Below are 15602 nucleotides of genomic sequence, written 5' to 3' on the forward strand. Positions count from 1 at the left end.
TATGAATAGTGTATATATATATATATATATATATATATATATTAAGTGACAAAATTTTATGTCCCACCATCCCAATGGTAAAATGATATGTCAATAACAAACTCTTTTAAACATTTGTAATTTAAACTAAATTTGAATATTTTAAGATGATTAAGATTTTTTTTCTTATAATGTTTATAATGTCTAAGGAGATGCTATGTATTTATGATGTTTACGGAAATAACATGTAATAACAATTAATCAAAAAAAGTAACAATTAAACCTGCGTACTCCCATACTAGTCTTTTTGAGTCATGAAAGCGGTTTTGACACCATTCAATAAAGGAGGAGGGAATCATTTTAAGGCGAAAATGTTGCCCGCTAGCTCTTCAATTAGAGTTCATCACAAAGCAGTATTGGGTTGCAAACCCAAACTGTGAATGCCATGTTTGGCTTTGGCACCCCCCCTAAAGCTCGATACATTACATCATTAACCAGAAAGGTGGGAATTCAGGATGGATGGACTTTCCGGGAAAATGGGGTTCAATTGTACCATTTTCCAAGTTGAAAATTCCCATGTCTAGACCCCCTCCATCTCGGTCACCCCAGAAATTATCCGGATCATCATCCGTAAAGTAGATGCAATTGGGTTTCAAGGATCCATTAAACTTGTATGCAGGCAAAGACGAAGATGGATTTCTACCAAGGAATAATGCCCGGTCTCCCAAACCGCTCACCTCAGTCCATTTGTAAGGATATTCATTATCATCAATATTTTCTTCTAAATGATCATGACAACCAAGCCTGTCCTCCAGCTTCAGAACGGAAAAACCAATTGTGTAATAATTCAGCACTTCACCATCTTCAGTTTCCTCGCCTCCACGAGTACGAGCAACTAGTAAAAGATCTCCTGATGACTCAACCAGGTACTTTTGAGTGTAATCTGGAGGTTCATAAGGAATTGGTGCAATTATTTTCGCTCTTGGTCCATCGCCACCACTCTTGTCATCATCGATGTCACAAGCAACCACACTTCCATGGCAATCCACTGCATACAGTTTGTCCTGGTGGAAAATAATATCCTGATAAGCCTTGGAAGGGACGCGAATGTTAGTCCACACCTCATCTCCTAGCCTTGCAAACGCTAATATCCTCACTTCGCCATATATTGCAGCTATAACACAGCAGTCCTGATGAGTGTGATCGTCATGCAAACCAGTCTTTTCATCCAGCCAAGGATTTGAGGACAATGCTACCTTTTCTACAAACATACTAAAGAGTTCCTGAGGCCTGTATTCGTGATGGTAGGCATAATGATCACTAAAGGCAAGCATGGAAGGAAGGGAAATCTGTTTACGGGTGAAGGGATGCACAAGACTAATTTGTAAATCATGGCCTAAAGTGAAGATGCATCCGTAAGATGCTCCCACACAGTTCCTGCCCGAAGCTTCGGGCAACTCAAATTCGTACGCCTTCAAAGTTGACAAGTTAAAGAAACGTCGAATTTTAGGTGCATCTTTTAATCCATCTTCATCCTCAACAAGCACGAACCATGGTGGTAAAGGAGGTGATTCCTCCTTCGAAGCATAACGGGACACAGATTGATATATTTCGCAATCAAGGCAGAAGAATATGTCATCAGTTTCTACCTTTCCCTTAGCCTCGTCCTCAGCATGCAGGAGCCAAGCAGGTACGAGAGGTTTCTGCTTTAAAGTACATGATGCAGATTGCCATGTTTTACAAGAAGCACAGTAAAAAATGTCATCAAGTCCTACCTTTTCCTCCTCAGCAAGCACCAGCCATGGAGGCAAAGGTGGCTTCTCCTTTAAAGTAAGCGATGCAAATTGCCACGGCTTGCATACTGCGCGGAAGACAATAAAGTCATGGCCAGCAAGTCGTTGGGCTACCTGTGCCAGCAACTCTGGCATAAGATTAGCCCAATCCGCCATATATCATGTCAAGCGCGAAGATGATCTGTGCAACAAGGACAAAAAGGGTTTTGCAACTAGTAACAAATTTCAATCTTAAAAAAAGAAACAAATACATATGGATTCCTTCAGCATGCATAGACACATGAACTACACCACAAAACGAATTTTATTGGAGAGTTAACAAAGCGTCAACTAGTAGTAGTTCTTTTATGAGCGTCATTAGGAGAGTCGATGCAATCTTTTTTGATGTTTATGTAAATATCCACAGCATTCTTACATAATGTGCACAACAACGGATTTCTCTGCTGCTCCTTGTTTCATTCTATTATATTACTATTTTTCATTCATAAATATCATATTTTAATTTTTTATATTTCTTTAAAATCCAATAACTACTAACTGAGTAATACACAAATGTTTAAAAACTCAAAAAATCAAAATACATAACAATTTAGGGTCAAGCGGGTGCACCAATTTAGAAGAGAGAAGTCAGCGCAAGTCTTGCAAGAGTATTAGGCATTAAAGTTCCAAGCAACTGCAAAGCATATCCACGTATCTAGTTTTACGTTACCGCACAAATAATGATATTGGATGTTCATTTGTACTTTACCCAAAAGACGAAAAAAATACAAATACGGGTCTGTTTCGACAGGAATGATTTGAAAAAAAGTAATTTATTTGCATCACAATCACAAGTTTTAACAAACTTTTTTATCTTTTCAATCACCTTTTTATCTCATATATATCATATCACAAAAAATTACAAAAAGTGTTACAGTAATTATTTCAAATAATCTCCTATCCAAACACACTCAGTACACAGAAGCCAAAAGAACAAACAAAAATAATTAGTTGAAGATGTTTAAAAAGCAGAGCTAAGCAGGCGCACCTTTAATTGATTGTATGAGAGAGCGGGGGGTGGATGCAGAGAGAAGTGGCAGGGCAGTAGGGTTAGATGATTAAGGAAAAGATTATGTATATAAGCACCAGAAGAGGACAGGAAAAGGAGGAAAGGAAACTAATAAAAGAAGGAAACGATTATAAGAAAGGAAGTTTTGGTTATTGGAATATAGGTGTTTCCAAAACTTTTGGAATAACAATAATGTGAATTAGGGTCTCAAAAAAGTTTATCGAGGAATTACTTATTTGGGGAAAAAAAAAAGGCAAAATGAAATATCTCACTATTGCATGCAATGAAAGGGAAATGACTATTTTGCCTGTTAAATAAAGGATTAATACGTCCTACAAAAAATAAGTATAAATTTTTTACACTTGCTGGGGCCTTTGGGTTCCATGACACAATCAAGACATCTTTGCTTACCCAAAAAAAAAATTCAATCCCCGAAGCATAGGCAAGAGAGTTCCCACCAAGCAATCCTTCAAGAAGCATCCGAAATTTTCAAAAGCTGGCAATGGAATTGATGTTTGCAATTGTGAGAAGTATCAATGTCCAATTGAAAATTGGGGATACTGGTGTTTACTGACGAATGAAAATAAGTATAGAGCTGTTAAAACCAACGAATTCCTTCTGGAAGCACAATCAAGTGACTTACATCATGGTCTGGTTTTCTGTAATCACAAGAGTGAATTCACTCTGCCATAGATCTATCTCCATACAACAATCGGCTCATCTATCAGTGTGTTGCATCTGATAGCATCAAGACTCAAAAATTGAACCATAAACGATCTCAACCTCAGTGTCTAGCCCAGTGCGTGTGTATTCTCAAAATTTGACTTGTTCTTTGCTCCTTGGGGTATAAAAAATTTTAGCCAGGATAAATAGAGCCTTCATGAAGCATTTACAGATTATAGGCATTTGAAACTCAGAACTAGTGAATTCTTAGATATGGCCAGATCAGACAAGTTCTACCAATTTATTTTGGCACTGTATCTTCTTAGTTTTGCTTCAATCTACCACTTCAAGCATTGTCCAGAATTGTTGATCCGATCCTCTTGAATATCCTTGTTTCTTTGAAACTTGCAACAGGGCAATCGATCCTCTTCCAAGGGAACCTAAGATATTGATTTGAACGTTCATCTACATTACCTTTGACATACCTTTGCATCACTGCATGCATTGTAATGTTTACCGTCAACTTGGTATTCGTTTTAGACGATAACTTGATAACGGATGTCAGCCATGCAGCGTTGAAAGCAATTATCAACCAAGCTTCCTCTCATGGATTGTCACTTCTCTGTGGTGTTTTAGGCGAGGTTTTGAAACTTGGCACTTAACCTCTTTCAATAACTCACTTTAGCAAGTATTTTCTACACCTAAATAATTAGAAAAAGAGAGGTTGCTTATGAAACATGTTTATTGTAGTTCAGTAGTATCGTCTATGCAATTGATTAAACACCAACATAAACTAAGTTTCCATGAAGTTGTTTTCGCTTTTGAGGACAAAGGTATGGTTCCTCCGATTGCGTATCCCCATATACAGTTATGGTTTGAGGGAACAAATCAACCAAAGAATTATGCTGGCCACAGTCCAGAAGTAGCACGCGCCGATCTGCGCTACCTGGCAAGAAATCACCTGCTACTAAAACTTGCTAAAATATACCACAAACTACAAAAGATCAGACTTTCAGGTTTGAATTCTTGTTATTGACAATATTCGTCTGCTTGGCTGTAGAATCTCCAGTGTCTGCTTCTTGCGACAATCTAAACTTTAGAATCTTATGAAGTTGTGTTGTTGGCTTGACTTGCTTGACGCTTGTTGTCTACTATACATCTTCCGGAGAAAAGGTTGGCTTCAGATGGTCCTGTTTCTTGATGGAGCTCGGAAGCAGCATCTACAAACATAACTCAGCTTTAGTATAATATAGGAAAAGGTGTTCAATACATGTATTCCTAAGATTTTTGCTGGTACTATTAGAAGAAGGATACAAATTTAAGATGCTGGATAAATAATTAACTATGTAAAACGAAGAAATTCAACATTTCAAAGTCCCAAATGTGTCCAAACATGTTTGTAAAATTTCATCTACTCTTTCAGGGGTAATGGGGCAGATATTCTTCTTATTCCTCGTTTTCTCCCCCAGTGCTCACAGGAAGCCCAGAAAGGCAACGTAAAACAAGCAAAAAATAGGAAATTTTAGAACCCATAGCTAGCTTATTCTTTAAAGTGGGACAATTTGGCAATCATTTCATGTACAACTTTTAATTATGTCCCAAAAGAACTAACCTGAAAGCAACTCGAGGATCACCAAAAATTCCATTTCAAGTACTAAAGCAGTCATTCTAAGTTACATTTTCACGTTACTGAATGGCACAATATTCGTTGTAAGAAATGAAGGGCCTTGACTATGGTGAAAGAGTGGTTGTTGACCGGTATGCCAACCACTTGCACAACTACAAGCAATAATCATCAGAAGACAAAAGGATCCTTAAAAATTTCGGTTAGAATTCCATTGTGCCAATCAGCATAAAAAAAAAAAAGGGGAATAGACTAGCAGGTCTGGCAGAACTAAAATCTCACTCAGCTATCATGATAGCTCTACCCAAGTAGAATGAATAAAGCATATGTTAAAAAAAAATAAAAAAAGGCTAAAATCCTACGCTTTCAATTTGCCGGTGCTAATGGTTTATACTCGCTTTTTATCCCCTAAAGATAGAGATTGGCTAATGCATTTCAAATATTAGCAGTCATGCATTAGAACTACAATATGTGACATTAAATGTTGGCAAATTCACCTGCTAAATACGTTTCCTCAGATCATTCTAAAATTTCCAATTTTTATATTGTTTGGTAAAATAGAATACTACAATAAACATCACCAGAATGAGCAAAATATGATGTGTGACTGCAAAATTATGTTCAAGCAGACGGGAAGTAAAAAAAACTTTAAGAATTGTATATTACCATCCATAAACCATTCCCTATTTGAGAGTAATTCTGACCTGTGTCTTTCTGCTATAATAATACTTTAGGTTAGCACATCATCTTATACTTCTATAGCAAGTGCATAACACTTTAGGTTTGCATGAACCTCTGAGAGTAATTCGGGCAAGTTTATTCCTATAAATTCAAAGGTGTTGTGTTCGGGGGCAGGTTGAATACCAATGGATCTTCTAAGCTTCTTGCTAAGCACTGCAACACTATTTTCAAATACTACGATTAGATACTAAACACTGATTATATGTTTTAACAACTATTTTATAGATAATAGGATAACTCCATACTGGTTTAAACAAACAAAGTATAAGAACTCCTAAAACACCCTCGATATCTGAATAAACCATCTACCCTAACCATACTATGGCTGAAATCAAGACATGATACCTCTATCCAAGTCGAATGAAAAAAGCAAAGATAAGAAAAAAAAACCACCAAAAAAAGGTCAAAATCCTAAACTTCCAATTAGCTAGTACTGATTGTTTATGCTCTATTTCCCCCCTCCCCTAAAGATAGAAATAGGCTAATGCATTTCAAACATTAGCAATCATGCATTAGAAAAGTAATAAGTTACCATAGTATGTGACATTAAATGTTGGCAAATTCGCCTACTAAACGCATTCCCTCATTATTCTAAAATTTCTAATTTCCATCTTGCTTAGTAAAATATAATACTATAATAAAACATCACCAAAATGAGAAAAGCATAAAGTGTAACTGCAAAACTACTTGCAAGTAGATGGAAAGTAATAAAAACTTTAAAAATTGTATATACCATCCATAAACCATTCTCGATTTGAAGAAAGGTAAGCTCATTTAAGTATCTTGATCAAATCTACAAGAAATTTTTAGCGCCATCAACCTGCAAATGACATACAAACAAGCTCAAATTTGGATGATATCAACCATAATTAGAGCAAACTAAGTACTACACTTTACCATGAACCAAACTTAACAGAAAAATAATTACTACTATCACCTTTTTGGACGAAAACATTATGCATTAGTATCATTTTCATATCCAAATAACTACCTTTACCAAGCATACTCCTCATTGTAATATAATTCCTTTCCTCTTTGTCCAATCCCTATAGTATTATGTAACTCGCTATTTACATTATCATCAAGAAAACAAAAACAGTTCACTAATTGAAACTGTCTCATTTAAGGCATAAACACTTACATTACACTTTCCTACCCTTCTTAAACTTGGCATCAGGCCCTATCAATTTGCACGGACGATTATTCTAAGCAATTATTTCATGTTACCAGATACAGGCCATCAATGTACACAAATAACAAAACAAAAAACTTTACATTTGCCATGTAAAATGTGAATATGGCATTTTCCTCAAGGACTAAATTTTTTCATATTCAACCTTACCATAATTTAGCAAAAAAACTCATTATTCTTGCCTAAAACCTAATAAAAACACCTTTGCCAGGTAGTGTAGGTAGGTTATATAGTGTATTGCTGGCAGAATAAGGCTTTGGTAACTTAACAAAATTGTAAATCCGCTAATACGTATTCATTAACTAAAATAAGTCTTACTTTGAAAATACTGCAGAATATTCATTTTTTTACATGAATGTACTTAGCTCTATATTTTCCAGTAACTATTGCTATAGAAAAATGATAAGAAATGTCTCGCAAAGCTCTTCTCATCTGATTTAAATAGAAAAAAGCAATAATTCATTAAGACTAAATCTAATATTTGGAAAATATAAATTTTTCAAAAAGAAAAATGATGGAGAAGAAACTTCACTAAAAATGAAACCAAGTAAGGTCAAGTCTTCAACGATGGAAGTAAGTATACCATCATTATCCTAAAAGTAAGATGAATGGACAACATTTTCAGCAATTAAATGAGGGTTATATTCTCTGCATTAAGGATTAAAGTACCAAGGAAAAGCTATCTTCTTCCACCTCCCCAAGGTTTTCTTAGCATATAAAATAATATAATAGGAGAAATGAAAAAGGTCTGAAAAGAAATCTTTGGAAAAACAACCATAAGAAATCACCTCCAACTACCCCAACCATTCCACTATAATTTGAACTCTGTATTATAATAAGAAGTTTCGTCCTTGCAAGACAAGTGAAGTTGGATTTAACATCTCTAACAGTCTCCTTAATTGCAACATTAGCAAATCTAATCAATGGTGAAATCAAATAAGAAAATGGCTCCAACATTTACGAAGAGTGAAACTTAATCCATATGGGAGAGAGAGACTTTAGATTAAAAAAAACCCTAAAATTAGTACAAAACATCCAAATCGTACTCACTTTAGAGGAACAAAACAGCTAATTTAGAAGCTCCTCTTTGTAAAATTGATTCAAAGACTGCTGCAAGGTTACTTTCGAAAGAGGGATAATGAAACAATATAAGTACAGATGTTTGGGAACACACATACACTATTGGTACACATTTAAGTGGAAATTGAAATCTAGTGATTTTTACAAGCCAGCAAGAAAAGCAAAATTAAGGAAAAAGGGTGATCTTTACAAGTTAGCAAGAAAAATAAAATCATGGGGAAAGGAAAAATCACTGGTAAATGTTAAGAGAAACAAAACCAGATTCAATGATGACCTTAAATCAAGTAACAAGACTCCGCCACTTCACGAGAAATACACTTTCCACCTACAATTTTGCACTTGCGGTGGATCTTCAATCATCTGAAGGTTTTGAAATTTTAAGAGATTCTAAGGAAATATGTTAGCAATTGAAGAAAAAAACGAGAAGAAAGAGAAGAATTTGGAATTTAAAAAAATAGAAACACAGAATAAGAATGAGAAAGGAAGGATGCGACGAGAGTTTAGAAATTTGGAGAGGACAAGAAAGATAGGAGGGGGGAGCGGTGAAGGTATCAAGAAATGTTTTGTGCTTGGCCTAGTTTTTGGAAGAGATATTAAAATCACAGCACATCGCGCAAAAAACATGCGACTTTTTTGAAAAAAGAGGACGACGAAGGATTTGGCTGAATCGAATCGAGTTGCTACTTTATCTACTTATGTTGAAAATTTTTTTTGCGATTGTGCTGTGCGTGTAAAACAATTTTGTTTGGATAGAATATTATTTGAAATCATTACTGTAACATTTTTTGTGATGTAATGTATGTGAAATAAAAAGATAATTGAAAATATAAAAAGATGAATTGGAAAATGTATTTATGATGCAAGTGAAATATTATTTGAAATATTTGTGCTATCCAGGCAAGCGAAATATTCTTTCCTGCGAGTCCTCGTTAACAGTGGAATCTGACGCAGAATTTCACCTATTCTCCTACGTGTCAGAGAAAAGGTTGTCCACGTGGCAAAATTCTTGCAAGAATGACGAATCCATCTCGAGGAACGAGAGAGAGAACACAACCACCAAGGGCCGACAGCTCGAAAATCCACCAACAAAGAGGCCATCTTCAAGTCATCAAAACCCGGATACACTAACACACTAAAAGTACAATTGAAGTTTCATGCTTCAAATTATTCCCACACGAAATTTCAGACCAAAAATTCCACATTGGTTAGAAAAAAATAGGAGATGCATAAGGCACTCTACATTGTCATTAGTTCAGACAGCTCCATGCATACGTTGAAAAGAAGATACCTGGCCATCTCTTGAACAATTTTTTTTCTAATTTCTTATATAAAAGTAGCACAAAATTACTTCATTTGTCAGTCATCTCTGCTTTATAAAGTCCACATCTTTTAAGCAAATTTCAATAGTAAGCACCCAATGAGCTCGGCATTTGATGGATTGGTCGCTAAGCCCTCCTCAACTTTTCCTTTTTCTTTTGTCATTTGGGCTACAAAAAGTAGAAAAGATTAAAATAATCGGCACCGAAAAAGCTTTCATTAGTCACTTTCCTCTTCTTTTTCTTTTCCTTCACTAATAGTCTGTTTTTGTTTATAAGCAAAATGATTCTACAGTCTAAAAACTGCTGCTGGCTTTTCTTTACCTACTTGATTGTATCAATCCCTAGTTTCTGATCCCCCAAGTCCCCACATTTTTCTTTTCTCACTTCAGAATCACGCTTTTTTTAAAGAGTTCAACTGTAGCTGATCTGTTCTCTCTTCGGATCGAACATTTTCTCAGCTGGGCTTTCCAAAAATTCAATCTTTCTTGCACAATTCGGGTTTTGAGCTCTGATTTTAGGCTTCTCATGATTTATATTATTTCACTGCTTAAATTACGATTGAATTTCTCGTTTAAACCCTTAGTATCATCAAATTTTCTTCACTCTGACATCATTTTCTTCATAATTTGCTTATACTGTCTCCGATTTCGACTAAAAATTTGACCTTTCACCAATTCAATCCCACTTATTCAAGCTCAATTACCCAACTTTCCTTAAAAAGAAGAAAAAAGGATCCATTTTTCTCTCTTTAAAAATGGGGGATCGGTTAAGGGCTCCTTCAATGGAGGACTTGCCTTCGCATTTGGTACTTGATATATTGATCTCAGGCAGGCTAAGTGCGGTTGATTTGGCCTGTTTGGAGCTGACTTCAAGGACTTTTAGAGAGAATCATGGGTTGTTTTCCAAAGAATTCCGGTCTTTTGTGGATTTTGCTGCGTTTAGGCTCTGTCAGTTGCACCCAGTTTATGCTTCTTTGCATTTCAATGCTCAGAAAGAGGCTCTGAATAGGTGTAACGGTAATTGGAAGCGGCTGTTGAGGTTCTTGCAGTCTGTGGAGAAATCCTCGGACGTGGTTGAAACCTCTGCAGGCAATGTACTACTTCTTGGAAATTAAATTAGTTTTCAATATTCGTTTGCTCGCTTATTTGTTTGCTGGTTTTATTTGCATTTGATTTTGGAAGTTCGTAACATGGTTGTATACCTTATTTATGTAGTACTACAGTCGATATGTCCTGCTGTTGTATGTTTCGTTAGAATTATCCAGGAATTGTTAGTTTGAAATGTTTTTGGCTTTTGCTACAAACATATATGGTGTCTAGGTGAGAAGGCCAAGGTGAGGCAGACAAATATTGTCTGAGAAATCCGGCGGTCTCTAGGATCGATATAGAAGGCAAAAAACAACCAAACAGGTGAGAAAAAAAATTGTACACAACCCCATCGCTGCAATGAGAGGACGAAAAATAAGTCAAGTCTGCCAGGACATTTAGTCGTTTACTTCTTTACCATGGCACTTTTTTTTTTCTTTGTGTTATGGGAGTATTGCTTTTACATGGATAAGTTTGATTTCTCTGACGATAAAGCACAAACCTAGGTGTAAACTGTGGCAACATGAAATCGAACAGCATTACTTGGTTATTTAAACTTGATACTTTGCAGTGTTCGGGATATTAGTTCTGTATGCCAATGTAGTGTATATTAGCAGAACTTGAAGATAATAGAAAATTAAAATTTTGGGTAAGTATTGCAAAGCTAAGTTGCTAACTATAAATATCTAATTTGAAGAAGGATAGAAACAAATTAAAGTTAGCGAGTGGAAGTATCAAAAATGAGATCTTAGATTCTAAGGGGAGTTAAAAGAGTCTATGACTATGTTTATGGTGTTTGAGTTGTGATCTTTGTTTAGTTAGCCAGGATGCAAGTGTTCTAGGTACTAATTTCAATAGTGTTACCAGCAGATGCAAATAAGATGTGGTAGATATCACACACTGCTGATCAAGGATTCAGAGGTATACTCTTGTGGTTCCAGCTTATGTGGCGTTCTTGGTCACGGTCCAGAGACAACACAATGTGTAGCATTTACATGCATTAACTTCCCAACTCCTTCACAAGTAGTCCATGTGTCGGCCTCCCACAACCATGCTGCTTTTGTTACTCAGTCTGGAGAGGTTTGTTGCTACTTCTACTTCTTTTTCTATCTATCCTAGGATATTTCCAGTAATATTTTGGAAGAAGATAGTTCCATTTGCTTCTGATTCACTGCATTGTTTGTGATGTCCTGAGCATGTAAGATGAGATAATGCCTAAATATATATTTAGGTGTTCCATTTCTACTTTTCCTGGCATTGGTTGTATTTGCATTTTGAAGGGATTAAGAAGTAAGAATAGCATGTCATTTATAATGTTTCCTTTTTTATCTTTTTATTTTTAATTTGGGCTTAAATGATATCTACATTTTTCTGGAGTGGAGACTCTAATAATGTTGCTACATGAGTGGAGAAATTGTTATACATAATTCAAAGGAATACAACTGTATTTCTTTTGCATTTGTCTCAGGAAAGGTTTCAGTATTTAAATGCATATTTTTTGGGTAATTTGTCCTGGTTTATTTGTATATATCAATCTCCCCTTTATGATTAATATTTTGAGTATCTTAAATTCTGAAGCCCTTTATTTTGACATTCTTGTGATTCTGTTTAATGATGCAGGTTTTCACCTGTGGAGATAATTCATCGTTCTGTTGTGGGCACAGAGACACAAACCGTCCTATATTCCGGCCTCGTCTTGTTGAATCACTGAAAGGAATTCCTTGTGAGAAGGTATATAATTGTTGTTACGCTTTTCTATGCAACCATCCCTTGTTATAGACACTACTAGTAAAACTTATGCAAGTAGTGACCCAAAAACCCTCTCCTCCTACCCTTTTCTTTCCTAACTAGAAGAATTATAGTCCATAAGGTGGTTGCTTAGAAGACACAGTGTTTTGGGTTGAAGTGGAATGGTTCCCTTTGAGTCTACCCTTCCAACTCTGAATGGACAGCTTTCATGTTATTGCTGAGTTTTAAATTAAGTTCTTAGCATTTTGGAGCCATTAGGCCCATTATTGAATTTTTGTTTTTTCGTGAGTTTGTTATTGACACTAATAAAACTTGTTTCAGGTTGCTGCAGGGCTTAGTTTCACTATGTTCCTCTCAAGACAAGGCCATGTCTATACATGTGGCACCAATGCACATGGTCAACTTGGACATGGTGACACACTGGATAGACCAACACCGAAAATTGTACAATTACTCGAACATCTTGGTTCTGTAGTTCATATTGCTGCGGGTCCAAGTTATGCTTTTGCTGTATGCAAAGATGGGACGCTCTTCTCTTTTGGTTCAGGCACTAATTTTTGCCTGGGACACGGTGAGCAACATAATGAGCTTCAACCACGTGCATTACAGTCATTCAGGAGAAAAGGAATTCATGTGGTTCGTGTATCTGCTGGTGATGAACATGTGGTGGCACTTGATTCCTGCGGATATGTAATCCCTCACATTAGCTAAGAGAAAATGAGTTTTTTTTTTTTTGTTGCAGAGATGTTTGCTGTTAGTTACTCAATTATCCCAATCATATTTATGCATTATTTGATAACCTACAGGTGTATACTTGGGGCAAAGGTTACTGTGGTGCACTTGGCCATGGAGATGAAACTGATAGGACGACTCCAGAGCTCTTGAGCAGCATTCAGAGTCACCTTGCTGTGCAGGTATTGTTTATGTGTTATAATTTATATAGTAATTGGCTGAGAAAAACATGTGTTATTGTTGTAATTTATTCACGTGTTAAGCATAGGTCATATTGGAAAAGATATCTAGATGTGAGGTCTGAAGATGGAATCCGTCAATCTAAAACTTATAACTAGGAGCCAGACTCTTGCTGGAAGGGCATCACTCTCTGGGATACAAATACAATGTCCTAAATATATTTTAGTCTCAACAATATACCTTTGTACCTCTATTTTTCCTGTGTTAATGTGATCCACAAAATGTCTGAGCTTTGGAGATTGTTTATCATTTCTTCACACGTCATCTTAGACGTCCACTGCAATAGCCTTATTTAAGTTACTAATATCCAATTTATCGTTTCTTAATTGCTTTATTCCTTCAAAGTTGCGCATTGACCTAATGAATCATTTTACATAGGTCTGTGCAAGCAAGAGGAAAACCTTTGTTCTGGTGGATGATGGTTCTCTTTATGGCTTCGGGTGGATGGGATTTGGTAGTCTGGGCTTTCCTGACAGGGGAGTGTCTGACAAAATATTATGGCCTCGAGTTCTTGACTGCTTGAGAAACCACCACATTTCCCAAGTTAGTACTGGGTTGTACCACAGTGTCGTGGTCACTAATCAGGGACAAATGTTTGGGTTCGGAGATAATGAAAGAGCACAACTGGGGCACGACTCGCTCAGAGGATGCCTTAAACCAACTGAAATCTTTCTTCAGGAAATAGATGGCATAGACCTTGTGCCAGAAAGTGCTGAATAGGGGTGCTCTTCTTTTTGATTATTGGAGGCTAGATATTATTTTGTGTTTGTATTGGAGACTTATTGCTTGATGTTCGGAACTGATGACAAGACAGTTGTAGTGTTGCAGTGCTTGTGCTGGATAATGATTTTTGAATGCTTTTATGTGGGACGTCCTGTTCCTTGGAACTTCTACTACAAAATTGATGTCCAAAGATCTTTTCCTGTACTTGCATGAAGCTGTTGGCCATCATTCCTGGTTTTTTCTTGCTAAAATCGGTTTATCCAAACCTGGCTGCCACTTAGCTTTTGCATAATGGTTCTTCACGTGCTACTGTTAAGATTGCTCTGGTCTGGCTTGTGCCAATAATTGAAGCTTTTCACATTTTTGCTACCTACAGCTACAACTACGCTTTCGAAAGGCAAAGGAAGCACAAACGTTTCCTTCTATATTTGCCTGTGCACCACGTGAAAATGTACCATGCAAACCGCAATTATTTTATCTGCATGCATCACCCTTTCTTGAAGAGCAGCAGTTCTGATGTACTACCCTCCTCCTCTGCTAGTAAGCTCTGAAAAATGTAGGACTACGATAGTGAATAGCACGGAGAGGATAGATGACCGTCCCCGCCCCGTGTCCGAATAACACACGTCTACACCTTCTGCAACAATCTGAAAAGCTTTTACTCCTCGTGGCTGTGGCAGCTTTGCTGTACTTGTACCTCCTCCTCCAGCATGTCCATAAACAACCTGTGTGGCCGAGGATTGATGAGAACTTTTTTTATCCAAACCGGTAAATAACTCACGCACACATGTCCACCTAATTTAAACAAATGCAGGAGTTAATCGAAAAACGATCCGAAAGCAATCTAAAGAGGCCCACAAAAAACCACCCAATTGGTGAGGATTGATGAGAACTTGATTGAGCAGTTTTATTATCCAAAAAAACTTAATAAGTACATGTTGCTAGCAAATAAGTGATGCAGATTTTTTTTTTTTTTTTTAAAAAAGGCTTATCATACCATCAGATAAATGGCCCTCATTATTTCAGTTAGACTTTCGACCGTCCAATAACTAAGGATATGTTTGCCGTCTAATCATGTAGTAATTAGTAGCAGAGACTTGACCCTGATCAGAAGTGCAATTTAGCCCCATTAACATTTAGTAATAGGCAAATGGCATGGCTCCATGCCTGGCAAATGAAGAAGGGTAAGAACTTGATTGATTTATTAATTCATGATACTGTACCTATATGCAGATTTGAAACTGAAGGCATAACACACCTGATTCATAGCTTACACTCCAATAAAGTGTATAGCTAAAACCCACCAAAATGGGTTAGGTAAATTTCGAAAATGAAGTTCCACATTTTTGACCAAGTTGTCAACTGGATAATATTGAAATTATGACTGAATAGACAACAAGTTTTTACTGTGCAAGCCTTGTGAAATTATTCGTGTATACTACCAAACTTTTCATTGTCCCAAAAAATAACTGGAACTCGCTTTCAAATCAGAGGAGACAAGGGGGAAAAAAGTGGGTGAAAACGAATTCTCAACTATAAAATGCAGTCCCATTTTGTCATAGGTTGGAACAACTGCCCCACCTGCTCCTTTCTAACACCATTGGCCTAATCATCGTATTGCATCGTGCCTTCAC

At 36.5% G+C, this 15602-nt stretch overlaps 1 protein-coding gene and 1 long non-coding RNA gene across 3 annotated transcripts; one reads left to right on the top strand and one right to left on the bottom strand.

The window, feature by feature from the left end:
- Nucleotides 1–4272: 4272 nt before the first annotated feature.
- On the bottom strand, nucleotides 4273–8852 carry LOC113743775 (uncharacterized). Its single transcript, XR_003461197.2, has 3 exons — nucleotides 8395–8852; nucleotides 6582–6668; nucleotides 4273–4703 (listed from the first exon to the last, which is right to left on the bottom strand). It is a non-coding gene; the product is annotated as an uncharacterized lncRNA (long non-coding RNA).
- Nucleotides 8853–9308: 456 nt separating this feature from the next.
- LOC113688102 (ultraviolet-B receptor UVR8) lies at nucleotides 9309–14172 on the top strand. 2 transcript variants are annotated; one of them, XM_027205766.2, is made up of 6 exons: nucleotides 9309–10532; nucleotides 11392–11604; nucleotides 12145–12255; nucleotides 12595–12963; nucleotides 13080–13187; nucleotides 13624–14172. In XM_027205766.2, the coding sequence occupies exons 1-6, from the start codon at nucleotides 10194–10196 to the stop codon at nucleotides 13963–13965; spliced, it is 1482 nt and encodes a 493-aa protein (XP_027061567.1). In that variant the 5' UTR covers nucleotides 9309–10193; the 3' UTR covers nucleotides 13966–14172. The 2 variants fall into 2 exon arrangements, with proteins under 2 accessions (XP_027061567.1, XP_027061568.1); XM_027205767.2 differs by having other exon boundaries at nucleotides 9312–10532; nucleotides 11395–11604.
- Nucleotides 14173–15602: the final 1430 nt, after the last annotated feature.

Source organism: Coffea arabica, chromosome 5e (genome assembly GCF_036785885.1).
Source record: "Coffea arabica cultivar ET-39 chromosome 5e, Coffea Arabica ET-39 HiFi, whole genome shotgun sequence".
Lineage (NCBI taxonomy): Eukaryota > Viridiplantae > Streptophyta > Magnoliopsida > Gentianales > Rubiaceae > Coffea > Coffea arabica.